At 38.4% G+C, this 20,246-nt stretch overlaps 1 protein-coding gene across 1 annotated transcript; it reads right to left on the reverse strand.

Moving 5' to 3' along the window:
* Positions 1-1,951: 1,951 nt before the first annotated feature.
* On the reverse strand, positions 1,952-20,246 carry RIPK1 (receptor interacting serine/threonine kinase 1). Its single transcript, XM_057399357.1, has 11 exons — positions 20,036-20,246; positions 18,261-18,414; positions 17,684-17,821; positions 15,767-15,995; positions 14,774-14,923; positions 13,447-13,523; positions 9,964-10,054; positions 7,479-8,030; positions 5,729-5,797; positions 3,381-3,533; positions 1,952-2,457 (listed from the first exon to the last, which is right to left on the reverse strand). The coding sequence occupies exons 1-11, from the start codon at positions 20,185-20,187 to the stop codon at positions 2,165-2,167; spliced, it is 2,058 nt and encodes a 685-aa protein (XP_057255340.1). The 5' UTR covers positions 20,188-20,246; the 3' UTR covers positions 1,952-2,164.

The following is a 20,246-nucleotide window of genomic DNA, read 5'->3' on the forward strand; positions in this document are numbered from 1 at the left end:
GATGTCTGTCAGCTTAAGTAGTATCTATATACTTTTCATATATTTATGAATAACTGCATTATAAATCCAAGGTGCCCAAGTGCAGGTACATCAGTGTGAGATGGTCTCATTATTTCAAAGTTGAGTATGATCTCCGGCCTGTAAATCTAAGCAGTCTTGGTATAATTTTTGTTCAGATTCAGGTATTCTAGAGATTCAGAGACCTGAAATGGCTCTAAATAGTCTATGACAAAAGCAGAAGCAGCTTTTCCCTTGGAGAGGGCAAAAGTAGCATTCAGAAGGCAGTTCTTGATATGATTTTGGAAGGGGTTGTAGGAATCTGTTTTAGTGAACTTGGTGACCCAATGTCCCTTCTGATGCTGCATTTAATTCTCTCGAGACGTGTGCGGGTGGCACAGAAATTGCAACCCATTGCTCAAAATCCAAGCAGTATTACTGCTTTGTTAAGGTGATTAGCTTGGATTTTTGTCTCAAAGAGCTCTCATCAAGCATCTCTCTGAGCTCTGTAAGCTTTAATGCTTATTATCTGATCGAATCTTAGTTCTGGCAGAAGTTAGTGTCTGTACCAAAGAGACAAGGAAACTGCTAAAGAGAAAGGAAGCGACCCACTTAGCATTGTAGAGGAGGAGAGGGAAATCTCGTATAAGTCAGGAATCTCCTTCATTTCACTCACAGGCAATACTTTCTTCAGCATAAATATAGCTTCTGGACTTTGGAATTTGTTCTGATCCTAACTCTGCCATTCCCTTCTCCCCAGGGGCTGTGTTAAGGATAGAGTGTGAGCTGCACTTTCCCTAGGTGCCGTTTTGTGGTGAGAAATGAATGAACATTGGTTGGCTGACTCCTGATGCTCATTGGTATGCTAGGAGGGAAACCTGGCATGCTGCAAGGAGCATGTTCTTCTGTACTCTGTATGTAGAGGGAAGGGGTGGAAAAATGCCTAGAGGACATTAGGACACAGGGAAGAAAGCCCTCCCAGGTGTTAGTTACCTCTGCTGTGGCCCTGCTTGTACTGAATCATCCTTCTTTGTTTCCCTGTAGCTTTTTCTCACTATGTACAAGATTGGGTGTATTTCAGAGACTCTGAGTTTCTTACTCTATTTTCCATGTTATCTATAGGGTTGAAAGGTTCTATTTTTTTGTATTATAATGTTGAAAGGTCAATCAGATAAAAGCGGCATAGTTTATTTAAAGCTGCTTGATGCGACATACAGATCAAAAATGTTCTGCTTAACGGACAGCAAAAAGGTCACTGCTTTTTCCTAGGAAGTGATCAAAGCTTGCTTCATTGAAACAGTGGTTAGACTGCTGTAGCATGCCAATGCTTAAGTTTCTTTTCTTTTACATGTTGTTTTGCTGCACTCCTGACTAAGACAGCGAAGGCAGACAGTTAAAGAACTTCCAGAAAAAAAGACAGCATGCATGGCAGAATTCTCCATAAGGTTCCATCACACTTTGTTTAAACACTTCATTTGAGTCTCCGTTATGCTGATTATACCCAGAGGCCACTCAATGGTATCAGATACTTTTATATTTTCAGTTTTGAATACAATGCAAGGTATGAAATTCTTTTACAGTTGTATGTTAGACATTGAGCATGAGCATATTAAAATGAATGTAGTTTTGTAAACTCGTAGAATTTGAAGGCATCTTTTTTTTTTTTTTTTCTTTTAACTCTCAGCTGCTGGAGTTTATGGCTCAAGCTGTGGGCTGAGATAAGAACAGCTTAATTAAAATAAAGTATAATGTAATACTAACACTAATAATGAAAAGGGTAATAACAAAGAAAGAGATAAAACAAAAAAAAAAACACTCAAACCTTGATGGATGATCAAGGCTGACCGATATACATCCTGTCCCTGAGCAGCTAACTACCCCCAGTTTATATACTGAGCATGATATTCTGTGGTATGGAATATCCATCCCTTTGGCTAGTTCAGGTCAGGTTCTTCCTCCTGGCTTATCCTTCTGGAAGACCAATTATCTTGACACAAACTTTTTGATACAACCAGTAAGGATGTATTCACTGAGAACTGCTTGGCAGAAAAAAATTATTCCAAAAAGCTTGTGCAAAAAAGAGAGCTCCAGAAAGCCTGTTCAGAATTATTACTTGTTATTGGAAGGTCTTCAGGAAAAAATACCCTAATTTTCCCCTCATTCTCTGTCAATTTTCTTTCTTTTTGATTTGCATTAAACTATTAAGGAGATCTGGTCTTTGGCAGTCATAAAGGGCTTTGGCAAGCTTCCCAAATGTAGCACCTTTGGCACCTTCCCTCATTACCCACTTAAGCAGCATTTGGTAAACTTTTTCTTTTAGTCCGTATCGATCATAGTCGTAATCAATTTCATCAATGTCAGGTTCACAGAAGTCCAGTTTACGAGCACACTCCTTCCACTGTTTGGCCAACTTTTCTTTCACTAGATTCAGATGTTCATCAGTCACGGCACTTTCATTGTCTGCAAAAAGTATAAGAAAATGGCATTGTTTAACATTTCTTCTGCTCCTTTTGCTGTCTCACCTGTTCTACAAGTTATTGGTAATACCTGGAGACAGAATTTTAGTGATAACAATCAGAAGCGGATTTCACTGAAGGCAGTATTACCCAATGATGCCAGGGAAGTAACACTTCAGGACACACATCTTCACAGGTCAGCTGCTGGACTTGCTTTTTGATCTGAGGCTATCACAGTTTGTCACTTACACCTGTGAGATTGAAGAGCTCCTTCCCAGAGTTCTGACACAGCTGTTGTCTGTATGATGTTCTATATTCTGGGACACTAGTAATTTGTTTACTTAGGAATACACAGAGATAGTTTAATTTGGTATTGACCAACAAAAATAAATTGAATTTCAGAATCTTCCAATTTCTACCAGAATGAAGTAGTCACAGCCCCAGACCTGTCAGTGGTCAAGAAGCATTTGGGCAATGCTCTCTGATATCTGGTTTAACTTTTAGGTTTCCCTGTGTGGTTTCAGGCACTGGGCTCAACGACCTTCATGGGTCCCTTCCAACTTGGGATATTCCATGACCTGAACAATAAGTCAGGTGAGGACCACCAATCCTAACCTTGCTTCTACCAGTCTGAGTGTTGTTACTCCTCTTGTTCTTGATGCGTATACATCAATACTTGTATCTGGTTTCTCGTAAGAGGTCATAAAACTATAGGACAAATGAGGTACACAGTATTACAGAACATTATTAGCACAAACTCTTACTTGTTTTATACACTCTCATGCACGTAGAAGAAAAGAACCCAAACAGTTATTTCTCAAGTATCAGAGGGAGAACGCAGTACTGCTTTCATACATTCCAAACCAAATGATTTTCAGATGAATATATAGCAAAAATACATCAAGAATAGGGAGCTATTTCTCTTACCAAACACACCATTTTTCTTATAATACCTATAAGATTCTTCCGTAGCACCAGGATAAGTGCTGACGTTTTGACCGGGCTCTTCAATCTTCATGTGATTGTAGGATCCAATCTGAATTCCAGAACTGTAACTTATGTTGTACTTGACTGAATCTTCTGTATAAGGGAATTTAATACAATTTTATAATCAACTGCATATTGTTCAAATGTCAAGAATGAACATGAGAAGGAGGTAAGTAGAAAGAAAGTTCTTCTAGTAGGGGAAGTGATTAAATGTTTTTATTGCATTTAATGCAGAAATAGCCATTTACTGGCAACTGCAAGCATATTTTCATTATGCAGTCAACACAAACATACTTTCACAAAGTGAAAACTAATCCTATTCTATTTTATGATAAAGTGGTATAACCAAGCCTTACATGCTGGTAATTACTAGACTGTAAATAAAGTTCCCTGCACTTTAAGAATGTGTAGCAGCCTCGCTTTCTGCTGGCTAACAGCTGCAGAAGGTAGTCTTTACTTGAAAGCAGTTTTAATCTTAAAGCCTTACTTCTTCTGCCTCTCAGCTTTACTTTTCATAGACATACATTCAGGTTTACAGTTGTGATTTCAAAGTTCTGTGACACTACAGAAAATTGTTTCTACTTGCTCATAAAATTTCTATACTCCATGTTATACTGTGCTGTCTTGATGGCATCTCTCTTCCACAGTTTATTTCATCTCTGCTATCTAGGAATGTATCCTTGAGTTGTATCTATTTTCACAGGGCACTACTTGTGTAGTGTTTGTTTCAACAACATTTCTCTTTTTTTTTCCTTCCCCCGCCGCCCGTTCTGTACTTTTGGTTCTAAGGCAAGACTAGAATGTTTTCCAAGATGCCTTACCAAAAAATGCTACTCATTTATTTTAAGGCCTGAATCCTCAGCAATAAAAGTCAATATGCACTGATTGCACTGCTAAATTGTGTGCATCTCCGTGAGCTTGCATCTGTAGTTTATTTGTATATGATTAGCTAAAAACCTAATTCGGTGTCTTTTGCTTGAAGTTGTCTGATTTTCACACATAACATGAAACTGAATATTCTAGTCATGTTGGATGACATCAATTTTCTGTTCTCTTGACAGTGTTTTCTGAACTTTTTTTAGATAATCATCCATTAAATGTTGTAACTCTAGTTTAAATGGTGAGTATCACAATCTGGGTATAAAATTGAAGTACAGATACTTAAAATGACACACAAACTGTGTATTTAATCATCCAAAATGATGATTAGATGTACAAATATCCTTGTTACACACTCAATTGCAGTGTGGAGATCTATGGTCATGCATGAAAATCTGATTAAATGCATTTAATATTTGTTAACCTGAAACTGCTAGTCAGAAATACCTATAGGTATGCATGATTAGTTTCTAGGCGTTGCACAAAAGGAATGCATTTTATCATGTCTCAAAATATTATGATTCCTGTATCCTTTCCTTTTTTTTTTGTTGGGGCTTGTTTTTTTTTAAGGTGAAGGCCTTGGGAAATATGTTCATATTTTTAGCTAAAAAATTAAGAAATCTCATGTGTGTGTTATTTTCTTAACCTGTAGCAAAATGAATCTAGCACAAGATATGAAAACACATACAAATGCTTTGTCGATATTAAGAGTAAAAGTTACTGTGCTTATATACCTCTTTTTCTAAGCCTCTATACTTCACTTGCTTGTCACATTTGGGTCATTATAGTCAAGAAGAGAGAAACCTGCTGTTTCCAGTTTTCTAAGTGTAAACCACTTACAAACTTGGACAAGCCTTGAAAGGGTTAATTAAAGAGTTCAGGGTGTCTCAAGCCACACATCTTGAAAGGAACATATATTAACAAGTCCTAAAGGACAGAACAATTTCAGGGATTTAAGACAGTTGAGAGACCTGTGCCTCAAAGAAGGGTGATCAGCACAAGGCCTGCAGCTAGAGATCTGTATTCAAAACCCAGAGCAAGAAAGGACAGGTGTCCCAAATGCATGTGTGGTTCAGCAGCTGGGTAGAGTTGCAGCAACTTGACATTTAATCTAAAAGTGACTGGTTTTGCTGTGCAGAAGATGTTGCAATGCCATCATGTTTTTAAAAGCTCTTTCAGATTGAAAAACATACTGTCTTGATCCATCAAATACACATTTAATGGTGTGTACAGGTCCTTCTAGAAACAGGAATTAGTTTTGCACACTTGTACTGAGAACTTCAGCTATGGTTAGAGGTATTAAGCACCGACATAAATTATTTCAAGATCCTGATGTTTTCTGCTTTACTGGTCAGGATGCAATGCATAGCCTGTTAGCTACCAGGATGGATAGAGGCTACAGCACTCACCTCTGCTTGCTCTGGGAACACTAGAATGTCTAAAAATTTGCCTTATGAAAGGAGTGGAATCTGTGTTACCTAAACAGAGGGAAAACAAAAAAGTTTCAAAAGCATTATGTAAATAAAAAACAACTGTACTTAAAAATGACTGCCATATTTGTAACAGTATAAGTACACAGTTTGTGCTCTTAAATACAAAGAGATGAGAAGCTTTTAAATTATTATATCCCCTTGAATAACTCTTTTAAAGCAATAACCTTATCAGGGTTCTGCTCACTGACTAATAGCTTTAACCACCCTTGGATCCCAGTAAGGGCAATGGGCTTCCATGTGGGGGTATGAATACCTGGCTAATGCACAGCACTGTGGGAACACAGCACACAGCAGTTATGGACTGAGCTGCTTCATAGCAGGTCTTCAAATTGGCAAATTCCAAACTCGCAAGTGTGCTTTTACTGCTTACTGCTGAGACTGACTGTGGTATGTGTTAGCATGCTGTTTGTGAGTGGCTCTAGCAAAGGCATGGACACCACTGCATCTTCTGCTGGTGGCAGCAGTGTTTGGCAGAGATATAACTTCCAGCCCAGGGCAGTAATTATTTTGGATGCCTGCAGATGAGCTCTTGAACTTATGTTGGGGCAGTAAGAGCGGCTGAGTTACAGTCACCTGACACGTCACTGGAAGAGATGTAATGCAGCTCTTCTGCATCTAAGTCCAGTATCTACCATGCTATTCCATGCAGCCTCCCTACAATAACTGTTTTTTTTTATTTTTTCTTTCAAACAGAAGAATTCACTTTATTAGTGATGTTGATGGTTCTAATCCCTGCCTTTTGGCATGACAGCTCTGATTCATTTCAACAAATAAACTCACATAAATAACTAATCCCAGCCTCTGCATAATGTAACAGAATAACACCTTTGTGGCATTCTGCCTGTAAAAAGCTAGGCATTCTTGTGAGATGATCTGGAAAAGAATACCACACTAAAAATATCCAATATTTAGTAGGAACAGGCAAATGTATCTTTCATTTCTAGCTCCTGAAAGTTACGTCTTACAGGTCTCTAGCTGCCATTTTACTTACACTTTGCCAAAGCTTAGCGTTCTTTCTTTGTCTCCACACATTTGTATGCCACAGCTCACTAGCAAATACCAACAGAAGCTCCCCATCAGCACCAGCCACATCTCTCTGGAGAAAACAGTTATGAGCCTCAGCTCCTTGTTGGCTCCCTGAGCTTAAGAGGCTCATACCTTTCTGCAAATCAAGCTAAAAATACACATTTATTTTCTGAAATGCTGCAAATGATGTTTCTGCACAAGCAGAACATATGGTATGAATGGTAACAGTTTTCAGAGTCAATAGTTCTTGTTTGCTTTCCTAGAATGACTGATAGCAGCTCTTTGTTTTGGTAGCTGCCGTAGCAGTATCTGCCATTTGCTGTTACTTGGTTGGTAGCTGAAGACTTAGGTATTAGGTCTGATGCTTCTCTATTACATTGATGCTTTAGAAATGGTTCACTTGAAACTGACAGCCTGAAATCAGTGAAAGTAGCATAACGAAGCCAAAGATATTGTTTTAGCAACCTGAAGTAACATCAAGCAGACAGAGAACTTAATGAAATAAATTCCCCTTTGCTATATCGCAGATCAACTGCTAGCAACAAGTGTTACACAAACTACAAGACACTACTGACCACTTAATTTTTAGAGAGCAAGTGTGTTTTCAGAAACATAGGTCTTGGAGGAGGAGGAATCTCACCTGTATCTTTGTCTGTGTTCTTTGGATACCAGTTTACATTGGTTTGTGATTGCGAGTTTTGGTCAGATTCAGGCACAGGTGTGCCTAGGTTAAAGGTACTGGCTGAACACAAGCCATAGGTAGCATCTGTGTTTCCCATTAGAATACCCTTAGGGTTTATCCCGTGAAAAGTGTCTACAGTTCCCTGTTTTGGTGTTATTGCGGCTGGCCAAATATATGGATTAGTGTTTACTGTTGTTTTTTCAGCTCTGGGATGCAGCTCACTCCATTGAGGAATAGGAGACGGCTTTGCAAGTGGATCATAGGAAACTCGTCTCCTTTCTTCCTCTCTCATTTCAGGGGTGTATACTACAGGAAGAACTGCTTTATCCATCCAGCTCCCATATGCATGGTAGTTGTATTCACGCTGAAGTTTTCTGTTTAGATTATCAGCAGATGTAAATGGGGTCTCACAGCTCTCAACAGGCTGGTTCTCAGGGGAGGCAGCAGACAGGGCTTCATTAACCTGATTGGTCATGGGACCTTGAATACTGTGTAGAGAATCAGGCTGATCTGAAAGGGAGAAAATTAAAATATTTTAAATACATCCAAATGCAATTATATAGCTTGTTGTGATGACACTAGAATCTATTAATCTACCTTTAATATTATGGTAATATATAAAAGGTTAAATATATCATCACTTCCAGCAGAAAGCTGTGTTTTATTATATAGAATGCCTTTACAGAGAAGTATTGCAAGCTTTTATCTAGGAGGTATAGGCTTGTTTAAACTATCAGTATCAAAATCCACTTAAGTGGTGTCAGAATTCACTGCATACTCTATTTATACTGACATCAAGTTCTCAGCCACTGAAATAAATAGTTGCTGAAGGCATTTGCAGGGTCCGATTTACTGTTGTGTCTCCACTGGCATTAACTGAGATTTAATTGGTGCAAAATTAGAGTGTAAAATGATGGAAAATAACACCACTGTAATAGGTATTATTTCATACAGCACAAATTACTTGTCATTTAAGTAATGTCTGCAAATCATTACGCAAAATATCCTGTCTGGGTATTTTGTGATTAATCCTTTTCATCTTATTTATTCTTTATAGTCTCAAAGTATACACTTTTACAAGTAATGCCTACCAAATAAAATAATCTGTCATCTACATCATTCAAACTAATTCTCACTATCAAAGGAAGCTCCACTTCAGTCTCAAACTAGATTGAGTTATGATCTGGATCATGCTGCAGCATTCCAAGACTAAAAACGAATTTAAAAATCTTCTTGTTACTCTTTATTCTTATGGTTTTAAGGGTAGGACTACAGATGCTTCCTTAAAAAGTTCTGAAAGCTTCACAGTTGTCTGTACAATGTGGACACAGTTGTCTGGCAATGTACATTGCCTAAAGCAAAGGATTCTTATAGACCCCTGTAAAATTGGAATAAAGTGTATGTATGTGCTTCTGTTTAGCACAGATAATGTCAGTGAATTGTGTTGTGTCCCATCCCTCCATCCCCAATTACATGAATTCAGACTAGTTCCTTTTTATGTCTTTATATTAGTACACCTCCAGTCTGACTCATTCTGCTTCTTTTGTTACTGCTGCTAGAGAGGGAATGGGAGGAATGATCTAATACAGACACAACCTCATCAAAAGTGATAGCTATTAGCAATTCAGTATTAGCATAAACTACATGGCATCCATTCTTCAGGGCAAGTTTGAGATGTATGAACAGATCCTGTGGGATATCTTTCACTACCACTATCTGAGTAATAGCCATTGACTGGAGAAGAAAACCTGACTTTGACTGATGGGCTGTCAAGATAGTATCTTTCAGCAGTGTAGATTCAAAATAAAGCCTTTCATAATTAAAACACGTAATCTGCTGCAGCCATACGTGGTTATTTGTGCTAGAGAAATGTAATTGTACTTATTTTGAAATATAGCAGTAGTGTTGCCCTACAAAGTCCATCAGTTCTACTGAAGAGCAGTTATGGCAAACCTAGCTTTGGGGAAGGCTTATTAGTTATATGTTACAGTTTAACATTATTCATTTCATGTCTTTCAAATGGTGTGAGCAAACTTAGCAGGATCTATTTTCTGCTGAATTTGATATTGTTGCTTGTAAATCAGTGTTGCAGGCATGATCCTATATCCTTTGCCATTAAAAACTTTGGTAAAAAAATTCCAGATACATTTCTACAAAACTATAACTGTATAATCACATATTAGTAAGACAGCTCTATAAAACCACGAAACATACAACTCATGCAAAATGTGATGGAAAATAAGAAAGGAAAATTCATCTATGTATGACTTTTGGGACATTGGCAGCAAATTTATTCTTTTCAGTGATTACATTTCTTTCTCAAATGCTGAATAATTAAGTCTCTTCATAACCCCTTAATGGTAAGATCACTTATTTTGTACATGTATGAAACTTTATCTTTGGCAGAATACACAGAATAATGATGTGTTAGTAAGTGTCTTACCTGCTTGAGCATTACTTCTGTTTTCTGCTACAGCATCTATTTGAAGGGACTGCATCTCATCCAGCAGTTCGTCTGACACAGGCCACATTTTCTGCATATAAGAAAGAATTTATAGGCAAAAGTTTAACCGAAGGGAGTTCCTGTAGAATAGAAAACAGCACAGCTTCACAGCAAAGTGACTGGGATGAACACATTCCATGAATCTGGGAATCTTGCAGAGAGCATAGCCTAACAAAAAATACCCATTGCTTTGCTACGGATGGGCAAAATCTTTTCTTCAATGAAAGAGGGAAGGACTGCAATACAACTGCAGAATACAATACTCTAAGTTGGCCAAACAATATCCTTCCTTACATGAGTATGAGCTTAACCCAGAGATAGTGGATTTGGATTGTCTGCCTTGTACTTAATAGACTTCTTGCAAGCAGTCTTGGTGAGAAGATGCTGCTGAGGCAAAGGCAGCAAACGTGCACCCTGTTCTGTGGATTATATTTATTTCAAGTATATTCATCAAGAGGGAAGAGGTGAGAAAGATTTACATTCAGGTATGACCATGATGACTTTTATGAAGAGTATTATGAACAAGGAGTTTAAAGCAAATCTTCAGAAATAAGCAATTTCCTTTCTGTAAACCCTCATCCTCACTTCACTAGATTGAAGGCAAAATCCATTCTTGTTCTAATCTTCTGATATTCCCACTATTCAGAGTTCCCTCAAAGTAAATTTTTTTACCTGAAAAAAAATTCTCTATTTCCTTCAGTGCTCCTTACTCATTAGTTCTAAAAGTAGTAATTTTTTTTTTAATTAAACCCAAGTAGTACTTTCACAGATTAAAAATCAACAACCGCTACTCACTCCCTCCTGTCCCCTGTTCCCCATCCCTCCCCCCAAAAAATCTTCTTACTTCTGAAAGCAACAGATAACATTCTAAAGCACATTGTAATCTTAGGTCCTTAGATTCTTCTTGAATAACTGAACTCCTTGAGCAGGGCAATTGGACCAGACGACCTGCAGAGGTCCCTTCCAATCTCACCCATTCTGTGACTCTGTGGTCATTTTAGTTAGGAGGCTGTGGACTGCTTCTGCAGTTGCTAGTGGAGGGCTATGCCCAATGTGCAACCCTCCAACTCATGTTGCTACTGAAGCTGTATTAACAGTTCATTCACCACATTCACTTGCCTTGGATGCAGTACTTGCATTCTGTGCCCTGATCAGAATGGATGCTTTCCTTCCTGAGAAAGTAATAGATTCATGGCCTATTTTTCAAGTAGTCCTTTGATCCCTATGATTTGAGATGTATATTGCACAGAACTAATACAGCTAGTATAATTAGCCATGATCCTGATTTGGGGTCACTATCATAAATCAGTGTATATACTTTACCATAAATCAGATGTATATACTTCACATTATGAGTTAGTTTGGTCAAAACAGTCCATGAAATTTGTTCCATCAATTTTATTTTGCAAAACTCTACTGTATTTTCCAACAGTCACTAGTATTTCACAAACATCACATGTTCCCTAAACCAGAAACTTTCGTTTCCACAATTGCAGACTTGGTGACAGAAGGAAGCACTTTAAAGAAAACTGTAAATGAACAGTTTCATGAAGGAAGTTGTTTTCTTATTTAAAATGACTGGGTATCTGACCCTTATTTCACTGCAAAGATTAAATTTATAATGCCAGGAGTTCTCACTGACAGCTGTCAATACTACAGAAGTGAGTAAATTCATAAAATCTGTGATAAAATCAGCCCAAGAAGTTCTCATTCTCATGTTTTCAGTCAGAAAAACATTCTTTATCATAATTTATAAACCTACAGAGAAGTAAGAGAAACTGACTTGGATACTCAGGAAAAACATCTGACTCAAAATATTCCCTGTTATTGCTGCGGTATAGCTTCCTGCTCTCAAACAGGCTGGGACTCTTTAGATGAATGTAGTACACAGATTACCAAGAATTTACAGAGGTCTTTTTTATATGTAGTCTCTGTCAGATTCTGCCACTTTTGAATCTCTAGGAATAACATTTTATTTAATGAGTGAAACTTAATAGATATATGAGGAGCTTTTGCAAAGTATTGTCATAGAATCAGAGTGTCACTCAGGTGACAACAGACCTTGGGGGATCTCAGGCCCACCTCTTGCTCAAAACAGGGTCATTTATGGGATCAGAGTTGTGCAGTTGGGTGTTGAAACCCTCCAATGATGGTGACTGGACAACCTCCTTAGGTAACTTGCTCCGCTGCTTGGCTGTCCGCACAGGGAAGTTTGGTTTTTTTTTTTTTGTTTTCCCTCTTATATCCAGTTTGAATCTCCCTTATTTCAGTTTATGCCCACTGTTTCATGTCCTCTTACTATCACTGCTGTGAAGAGCTTGCTCTATCTTCTCAATAACTCCTTATAGATAGGATGAGGAGATACTGCAAGTTTGGCTGAGACAGTCCTGGTATAGAATCATAGAATGGTTAGGGTTGGAAAGGACCTTTAGATCATCTAGTTCCAACCCCCCTGCCATGGGCAGGGACACCTCGCACTAAACCATATCACCCAAGGCTTCGTCCAACCTGGTCTTGAACACTGCCAGGGATGGAGCATTCACAACCTCCCTGGGCAACCTATTCTAGTGCCTCACCACCCTAACAGGAAGGAATTTCCTCCTTATATCCAATCTAAACTTCCCGTTTAAGTTTTAACCCATTACCCGTTGTCTTGTCACTACAGTCTGTAATGAAGAGTCCCTCTCCAGCACCCCTATAGGCCCCCTTCATCCCCAACTCATATGGCAGGACTAACAAGTGCTGAGCTTATCTCCTCCTGCTGCTGGCCTTCCTGACTGTTGTCGAGGCTCTGGTTGGCGCCCAGGTTGCTGCTTACCACTACCCTAACGTCTTTCTCAACAGGGTTGCTCCCCGGCCAGGCAGACCCCAGCTGACACTGAAGCCAGGGATTATTCCAGGTGCAACATGTTGCCTTTGTCCTTTCTGAATTTCACAGGTTCTCCAGCCTGCAGCTGGCAGCCTTGCCCTTGTGACGGTATTGACTGGTCCTCCAAGTTTTTTGTCACCTGCACACCTTACGAAAATATGCTCCATCACTGTTGTCAGGCCACTGATAAAGAGGCAAACTAGGGAAGGCCCTGGTACAGCAGACCCCTTCACTACACCAGCTGTTAGTGGCTTCCAGGTGAAGAAGTACAACCCACTAACCACTACTCTCTGACTCACCATCCAGCCTGTTTTCATCTGCTCATCCAGACAGCAATATCCAAACTTGGATACAAGAGTATTTTGGGAGGAAGTGCTGAAGTAAATGACATGCACTGCTCTCCCCTCCTTCCCAAATCCAGTCATTTTAATCACAGGAGGAAATCAGGTCAGTCAGCCTTATCAGTCTCAAAGTGACAGAATCTGGACATAACTGGGATTGGAGAGAGGGGTTATGGGGAACTGACACTTTAAAATGCTTAGAAAGTTACTCACTTTTAACTTCTCCAGATCAGCTCCAATATTGTTTTCTAGATTTTGGCAGTAAAATGGACTGTATTTTTGACTAATTTCTGCAAAAAGGAAAGAACTACATGAAAGTGGTTTTCAATAGAAAATAAGTGATTTATACTGTTAACAATTTTGATGGATAAGGATTGAATAAAGATTTGTATGAAGCCAGAAACAGGAAAGTCATATATATATATATTTGAAATCTGTTCACATGGCTTATTTAGCCCTAATATAGTAACAATAACAGGATGATTTCTAGTGACTTTTGTCGTCGTTGTTGTTGGTGTATTGCTTTTCAGGGTGAAAGCTCCCTGTCTATGACTTGTGTCAGACAGCTCCTTTCCCTGACTTGACTGGCCAAAAGATGGGTTGCTACATTTTAAGAAATAAGCTACATTCAATTGCATTCAGCTATTTGGTAAGGATGGAATTATTGAAATAATTTACAAACATGGTAAATACCAGTATTTTGTATATGGGAAAATTAGAATCTAAGACCCAGTCCAAGCATAAACTCAACCCATTAGCAGTAGATTATGCAGGTTAAATATGGAAATAGTAATATGGAAATAGTAGATGGGTTCCTCCTGTTATACAAATTTCCCCCAAGTATTTAAGTACATGCCTGTTGTATACAAAGCTCTTGATGTTCCTGGATAAATCCAAACCTCAGTTTCCTGTTATGCATAGAGGCTTTTGTTTTATGGGTTGTTTTATTTGTTGTTTTTTTGTTTGTTTGTTTGTTTGTTTGCGTTTTTTGGCACCATGTATTGAAACAGAAAGAAGAGGCAGGAGGCCTTAAAAGAATTTTGACTTATTCGCTGAATGTTGTTAGTCTCCTCCCCAGCCCCCTCAGGCAAGACTTCCACTGATTACAAGTGTTTTGGGATCTGACTATAAGAAAGGCTGATTAACTAGTCAAAGGCTGTTGTATTGCTCAGGGAAGGCTAAACCAGACACATTTTGAAGCTAGTTTCAATAGGGTATTTTCTCAGTCATAGCCAAGGTATAGATGTCAGCTTTTCTGTACATTTCAGCAGGAAGATGAAGATGCTAAAGACAAATTATCAGCAAGTATAAAATATCTTAGCTTCATCCACTCATGAGTATTTCTCAAATCTGTAAATGTTGGACCAGATCCCATTTTCCATTGGGGTACAGGGAGCATGCTTTACTGGGCATGTGAATTGATATTTCTATTTTCAAAGCAAAAACTTGTATTTTAAGAGTAAAACACTCAAGTTTGTTTTACTATATTACAAACTATAGATGGACAAGTAGCAAAAAGAATTCTAAAGCAGTGCCTTACCTGCAAAGGTTGGCCGTTTCTCTGACTCTTGTTTCCAGCATTGTTCCATTAAGTCAATAATCTCCACTGGACATTTATCAGTGATCTCCTCTATGTTTGGCCTCTTTCCATCCTTGACAACAAACCGAATCTGAGAATCATTTATACTATCTGCAAAATGAAATTAAATTCTGATCATGGGTTTTGCTACCTTTCCAATAGGTAAAAAAAATAGTGAAGAAAGAAAAAATGAAGCAGTTCCATGTGTGTTTGTGGATATGTAAAAGATCTCAAAGATGTCTGAGTTACAGCTACTACTTTCACATTAGTGAATTTGAATCCTCTGCCCTAACTTCCATGGGTTAGAAATTTATTTTAAGATGAATAGATTTACTTTTATATCTAAGACATACCTAGCGTAAGTAGAGTAATGGATCTAGCTCTACAGAACCTGTATCTCAGTTACGCTTTGCACTGGGTACACAAAGATGGCCACACAGGCAACATTTAGCCATTTAGCAAAAAATCCATTCAAAACAATAAACATTTTACTCTGGAATTCCACAGTCTGCTCCTATTGCTCTGTATGAGCACATTACTACATGTTAAGAAATTTGTGCCACACAGCTGAGAAGTGACAACTGGCTATGTGACTGTTCCTGTTAAAAGAAAAACCACACATAACTAGTCCACCTCAGAAAATAAGAGTAACATCAAAGATTCCAGCTTGGCCTGCCAGAGGTTTATATAACTTCTGCCACTGAGTGCAGGTTTACGCCCCCACCATATGGGTGTGAACAGATTGGGCTCATGCCAGGATTTCAATTTAGATGTTCTTGTCTATGCTTAGAAGTCCGGAATGATGCAACTAATGCCTTTTACTGGCCCTGAGGTAAAGAACAGGCACTGTTTTTAGGCATACGTGATTTTATCTACTAATCTTAATTTTATAAGTTTAAACGCTTAACATTTGTAACTTCATTCTATGATAGCATCCTTTTGGAAGTAACTTACGTTCATATGGCTCTTTGTTAGCAAAAATTGCCCACATCACTATGCCAAAGCTATAAACATCTGATTTCTCTCCAGGTTTTATGTGAATAGTGCTTAAATGCTCTGGGGCCATATAGGAAAGAGTCCCACCGCTGTAGTGACAAATGCTGTTGATTTGCTTGCGTCGGCCTGTCTCTTCTCGGGACAGATGACTCCAGCTCTTATAGGATGCAAAACCAAAATCTGCAATCTGAAAAATGAGACACATCAGAGCTAGTGCCATGATGCAGAGGCGATAAACATGTATTTCATGCACTGCTCAATTTGATAATGAATAGCTGGTAATAACTTATCTAAAAATGAAATACTGCTAAAAGTCACAACAAGAAAGCAAAACAAACTTTGCCTTTTTTTTTTTTAGAATCCTAAATGAAGTATCACTGCCAATAGGTGAGCCTTCATTATTAATTTAACCTACTTGGAATGACTGTAAGGAAAATTAATGAATGTAGGGAAAAAAGAAGTGAAAAATACTGAGGTGGCACCTTGCCTCACTTTTAACTTGCTTTTCTTTACTCTCTCATTGCCTATAACTAGCTTATTGTCCATTTGAGTTTCTGAAACTTTGGGCTAAATTTAAAAGTCATATATTCAGAAGAAGAGAAAAATGCAAGTGACATCCTGCTAAGGAACTAGGAGTCCAGGTTCATGTCTGTGAGAGGAGGTCTACTGTGTTAGAGGAAGATACTACGTAAATCTTCCCACATTTGCAGTTTCCTAGAACAACTGTTTCCCTTCATAAATATTGGCAATGTTAGATACATTCAAGCAGATAGATCATACAACTGCCTTAAATTATACTTTTGATCAAGCTCCTTAAGTCTGATCTGATTCTGAATTTGATCCTGAACTCCAGTTCAGTTTGTGATGCAGTGTGATGATAGCCTAGTTTGGTCCTGTCCATATAAGCTGAAACAAGAAAACCCCATCCAGTTTACATTTAAAGCAGATCATGATGGTTCGGTGTGTTTGTTTGTTTGGGCTGGGTTGGGTTGTATTTTCTGGCTGTTGTTGTTGGTTTTAGGGGGGTTGTTTGTTTTATACCTCTTATCTGCACGCTGCTCATACTGCAGTAGGACTTGCTACTATATTAACCTTGTAAAACAACTTCTAAATCTCTAATGTAAGAAATACCAAATGACTGAGCACTCTTCACAGGAACTTATTCCGTAGTTTCAAACTGTAATGGGGTGATTGCTTCAGCGACTCACCTTGACCAAAGACAGGACATCTGATGAGGACTGTTGCAAATTCTACTGAGGTTTATTTAGCAGTAGGCTCTATATCTATATGTCTTGATCCAAAAGCCCAGTAAAGTTAATGGAAGGGCTTTGGAACAGGATAATAAACCATTCTCTGAAGTAGTCTCCTGCTGCTTTTTTGTAGCTGCTGGCTGTCATTTAAAAATGATGACTAAGGGAAAAAAAGAGGGAGACAAGAGTAAAAGGTAATAGGCAAAGGAAGGACAAGAATAAAGAGGAGGAGGTAAAGGCAAGAGAAGAAATTACAGCAATAAAGAATAAAAGACCCGATCCATAAGAAATTCTATTTTGTTTCAATCTCTATGCATAAAGATTTGTTTTCTTCTTTCTAGCTGTATTTTTTTTTTTTGTAGTTCAGCAATTCTCAACAATATTATTCATTTTTTAAATACCATTAGTGATTCCTCTCCCCCCCACCCCACCCCAGTTGCAGGAAGATCGTGCAGATCTCAGATGCTGAATAGGCCACCATACTTCAGTGATCCACTGGTAATGTTCTCTTAGTGATAAAGTACAAAAAAGTTCATCTTCCAAACAAGAAAACTAACCAGTGCAGTCAAACTGTGTTTTTCCAACCCAGATCACCAGCTTTCTCCATTTACATTCTAACCAGTACCTTAATGTGGAAGTCTGTGTCCACAAGGATGTTTTCCGGTTTTAGGTCTTTGTGTACGAAGCCTTTTTTATGCAGATAAAGCATTCCTTCTATAATCTCCATCACAAAACGCCCTTTCACTGATAAAGGCAGCGGGAGCTAAAATAAAGAACAAGTACTATCTAATAAAAAATGGTATTACAACTATCAAATTAAAAACAGTCTTTAAAAAAGTTTCTTTCTCAGTCCCAAGGGTACCTCTGCTCAAGCCATGGTAAAAAAAGAACTAAGGTCCTTCTTGAACGTAAATTTAAAACAATTCTAGAGTCACTCCATATTTACAAAAGCAGTTTTCTTTAGCAAATTTTCTACACTCCTATAACTTTGAACCTATAACTGTGGTTATTCTGTGTGATGCACAGAAAAGCCACAGTTGTCCTCTGCTGTCTCTAGAGAAGGCAGGGCTGCCACTGGCTCTAACACAGAAAGGAGGATGAGATCTAGACTCCATTCTCTGGGATAGCAGTAACAACCTGTCCCTTTCAAGTATCTTATCAACCCTAAGGAAGAGCAGGGGATGAAGCAATTCACTGCTCACTTTCTGTAGCACTTTCATCATGTTCCCTCGTTGCACATACTCCATCACAAGTGAGTAGTTTCCATCTTCCAAAATGATACCTAGCAGTTTTACCACACGCTCATGCTGCAGTCTGTACATAATACTGCCTTCTTCAAGGAGGGAAGCCTTATAACTGTAAAACAGAAATCACACTGAACTTAGATGCTAGGCTAGAATGAACACAGGGATGAAAATGCTGTTGATTCATAATGAAAACGATGGCCATAAATGCCAAAATCCGTAGATCCACTGTAAGATGAACCACACCTTCCCCTAGTTTTGAATTGATACAGCTTTGCTCATGTAAGGTTATATTCTCTAAGTCTCTGCTCAAATGCCTTGCACAGAGACTGTCTGCTCAGCCTGATTTTAAGGTCTGCTTTTCAGAAAGTGCATAAGCATCCTGAACTGGGGTGGATCAGGCAGGGCTTTGGACAAGAGGATCAAATCACTCCATTACCTCTTGTACAGGGATCTATATAGATCTCTTTCCCAAAGGGCTGGTATTCCTGTTCATATTCAAAATGGATTTATTATGGGGGAACCATCCACATACTGGATCATAACACTAACTATTACCAGTTTAGGATGAATTTAAAGCCTAACTTTGTCTGGGCCCTGGTATAATCCATCAATAGTCACAGATACGCAGCTAGGAGCTAACTGTGTTAAGAAGGATGGTACCCATTATAATAAATAGAAGAAGGGGTGGTAGTTTTACTGTTGCTCTTGTTTTTGTCATCAGGCAAAAAGATACAAGAAAATCTTGAGACGATGTTCCTTGCTAATGCTTTCTCCCTCTATGTTTCTCTGTAGTACTAGAGAAGAAAGTGATTGGTTTGTTTGCATTAAGCTCAGTTATAAATTTGCTTAAGATTTTTGGTTCAATACTTTAAGGAATACTAAACTTATGAGCCTGTGTAGTGAGAAAGAAATACACAAAATAAAGCTGGCAGGCTTGTACGTTTTAACTCTGTTCATTCCAAACTGTCACTGCAGTCTGCAAACTACTAGAATCTCTTAATTCCCTTTCTGATGGAAAAAAACGTATCATAACCCAAACGAGTAGAACATAATGGACTTGATGGTCTTAAAGGTCTTTTCCAACCTAGTTGATTCTATGGGGGTTTGTCTCTCTCTAGTGAATGATTCATGGGAAAGATTTAGGACTGCTACAGCTGTGAGGTAGTAGAGCTGCAATGGGAGCTGAATTCACTGAAATCAAGAGCTGATTCAGTCCTTGAATTAAAGCAGAGGGTGTGGCTCACTCTTTTTCTCAAGGGAGAGAGTTATATTCTTGGTATTATACATGGGGGAGGGCAGGGGGGGTGTAGAATCCTGCTAATCGCTCATACATGTGCTCTTAGTGGACACCTACAGTTGGACAACTGTATTGAAAATTGATCTGCAAGCTTGAAAATGTCATGTGCTCACCGAGTTCCTGCATTTCCTTAAGTGTGCAAGAGTGCCCCCGATTCTTAACAACTCACAGGAGTGCTAACCTTGCAATAGAAAAGAGGAACCTCACTGGAACAATGAGTTAAACTTAAAAAGTTGGTTCATGAGAGAAAAAAAACAGGAAAATTTGCAACAATTTGCTAATATTCTCTGAAGAGTATTTTCCTCACATACAGTATCTCCAGAATCCAAAGATCTGAAATTATTACACTTTATTTAGATTTATCCCCATTGAGTTTGGAGATTTCCTTAAACCAACAGGAAGATAAAAATCAGATCTAAGATCTGTAACTTACTTGGTGCGCTCAGGTCCTGTATACACTTTTTTTAATACTACATCTCCATATTTCTCGTGATGGCATAAAAAAATTGTTCCAAATCCTCCAGCATCTAATTTTCTTTTTTCAGACAAATCCTGGGTGTTCATACAGATGTCTTCCAGAGACATGTTTGCAGTCTTTGTGGCTTAGCTAGTAAAACAAAATCAAGTACTTAGTGCTTCTGGAC

Source organism: Pezoporus wallicus, unplaced genomic scaffold (genome assembly GCF_028554395.1).
Source record: "Pezoporus wallicus isolate ANWC-B61680 ecotype Strahan unplaced genomic scaffold, APGP_CSIRO_Pwel_v1 contig_818, whole genome shotgun sequence".
In the NCBI taxonomy this organism is placed as follows: Eukaryota; Metazoa; Chordata; class Aves; order Psittaciformes; family Psittacidae; genus Pezoporus; species Pezoporus wallicus.